Source organism: Orbicella franksi, chromosome 12 (assembly GCF_964199315.1).
Source record: "Orbicella franksi chromosome 12, jaOrbFran1.1, whole genome shotgun sequence".
Classification (NCBI taxonomy): Eukaryota; Metazoa; Cnidaria; class Anthozoa; order Scleractinia; family Merulinidae; genus Orbicella; species Orbicella franksi.
Window position 1 is genome coordinate 9792971 of NC_138156.1, and position 2327 is coordinate 9795297.

At 37.6% G+C, this 2327-nt stretch overlaps 1 protein-coding gene across 1 annotated transcript; it reads right to left on the minus strand.

Annotated features, from left to right (window-relative positions):
- Window positions 1-233: 233 nt before the first annotated feature.
- On the minus strand, window positions 234-1185 carry LOC145463600 (melanocortin receptor 4-like). Its single transcript, XM_081447368.1, has one exon. It carries the CDS (start codon window positions 1149-1151, stop codon window positions 234-236), a length of 918 nt encoding a protein of 305 aa, XP_081303494.1. The 5' UTR covers window positions 1152-1185.
- Between the last annotated feature and the right edge of the window lie 1142 nt (window positions 1186-2327).

Below are 2327 nucleotides of genomic sequence, written 5' to 3' on the forward strand. Positions count from 1 at the left end.
TTATTAATTATTAAAGTTGGTGGCTTAGCATTGTAAGTATGGTTATCTGCTCCTCTTTCATAGTTAACTGAAATTTTGAGGTTTTTTTTTTTTTGATTGAAAAGAATTTTGCACATTACAAGAAATGAACTTACATGTTAGCAACTAATCTGCTTGGGTTTTTTTCAGGTTTTTTAAACCGGCTATATATCAATTTTAATTCACAATTTTATGCCTATGCATGCAGTTTATATTTACAAACAGTAAAGTTGTCTTATGGTCTCTTCCACTGACTGTTTGATTTCTTTGATCTTCCAACAATACAGGATCGGGTTTAGAGAAGAGTTAAAGTAAACTAGAGAATATACAGTAAAAAAGGCCACAACATGAGTTTCTATTCCAATAGCTTCTAACGCAGCGCTAATAGCAATCGGAGTATAGCAGGCAACCAATGCCAACTGCACCCATAAAACAGTAGCTGCCGTCTTTTTGTACCTTGCTATGTTCATTGGAATTCTTCCTTCGTTCGGTTGTCCTTGGGGGACATTGTTTAGTAGTTGGACTTGATGATGTCGTAGTCTGAGGTGAATGCGAGTGTTACAGAAAATTGATGTTACCACAGAAAGTGTTATGTAAATAGGGATCAACAACAAGCGAATATTCCTTCGCCACAGCCTGATAATCGCTATATTTGACCCGGTAATCAGGCAAAAGCAAAATATCAATACACGAACGCGCCTTAATGTTACGACATGTCTGTATCTCAGTCCCAACAACAGGGCGAGAAGTCTGTCCACACTAATTGCGACCGACGTAAGGAGAGATACCCCACAGAGAAACATACTTGCAACATCATGTACTTCGAAAACATAGTTGAAAGCATTCACGTCCATATTGGTGAAAGGAGCCAACATGCTTGTAACAAAGAGTGGTTGTACCATAAGTCCAACGCATAGATCAGTGACCGCCAGACATCGCAAGAAAAGTTTCGTCGGAGGATAAATAGAAGAGACTTTATGAAGAGCAATGAGGATCAGAGCATTGCCCAGCGATGCGGTGATGGAAAGAACAATGTTCAAAGCTGAAAAAAATAAAAGTACCCCATCTTGTTGTGCTCTGAGGGCTTGGTTCAGTTTGCTTATGAAGTTTCCATCTCCAGTAACGTTAGTCATCGTTGCTTTGGTGGTCACAACAATTAAAGTTGCTGTAAAGAGCGCCTTTCTCTTGAAAAATGAAAACTGAAAGCAGGAGGTCGCAGCTTTATTACAGCGTGGGATAATAACACGTCCATCTGTGCTTTATCTGATGACTTAAAACTTCCCTAACAACAGTTGTATTTTAATAACTGCCCAGTGTTTATTGTGTTGAATAGTGATAGATGTGTCGTTTGCTTTTGAGTATTTCCCAGTTTTGAATACATTGAGAAATAATGATAAAAAAAGCGTTTCACGAGATACAATCAAGTTTTAGGAACACGAGTCATAGTTTTAGAAAACAGGCAGAAAAATGACGTTGGCCAGTTTTTCAACACCTTTTGCGAATTCTCCAAGACCTTAATTTCACATGTGATATCTCAATTGGAGCACTGAAACTTGTTTTCCTACGTCCTTTACCAAGACAACACTGCAAGAAAAAGAAAGAAAAATAATTCATTCATTTACACGATCAAAATGCAACTTTTTGCGCACCCCATCACGTCAACAACTCACACTAGTTTTGTGTAGAAGTACGGCTTTTAGCGTGTTTTATTAGAGGTGTTTTTGTTTTAAAAAAAACAACAACATGAAATAACGAAATTCAATTGTGCTAAACATTTCTTCGAGCCTTTAAGCAAAGTATATTTAAGTTTGTTAGCAGCTGTAAACCGTCTGTCAGTTTCTGGCTCTTACCGATAGTGCTAGCACTTTTTTTTTAGCATTATTTGGCTTCGCGAGCATTTTTTTTTCACATTTTATCCCAAAAAGCACTGCTAGCATTATTTTGGATTTCCGACTGATTATTTGTATAATTTTGTGTTAAAAAGCACAATCTGACTTTATTTATGGCGTCCAAAGCCTCCCAGATGCATTTTGCCCTCATTTTAGTCAAAGGAGCCGAGGAGGCCTGGGGAATAGGTTTGATAGGTCAGCGGTTGCCTTCTAGAAACCCAGTCCATCACACTCGTTCCAAGATGGCGTCATCCACGTTGTCATCGAGGAACAATGGAAGTCAGCCAGAATGGACTAATGGGAAAAAAAAAAAAACATTGATCGTTACATTGTGTTGTTGAAAAATGTAATATTCTATGTTTAAAAAAATCGGAAGAAAGTGAGCATTTTTATGTAACCCACGAGCACTTTTTAAAAAAA

Coding starts and splice junctions, on each gene's coding strand:
- LOC145463600 (XM_081447368.1), bottom strand. CDS start 1,151: ATGACTAACGTTACTGGAGATGGAAACTTCATAAGCAAACTGAACCAA.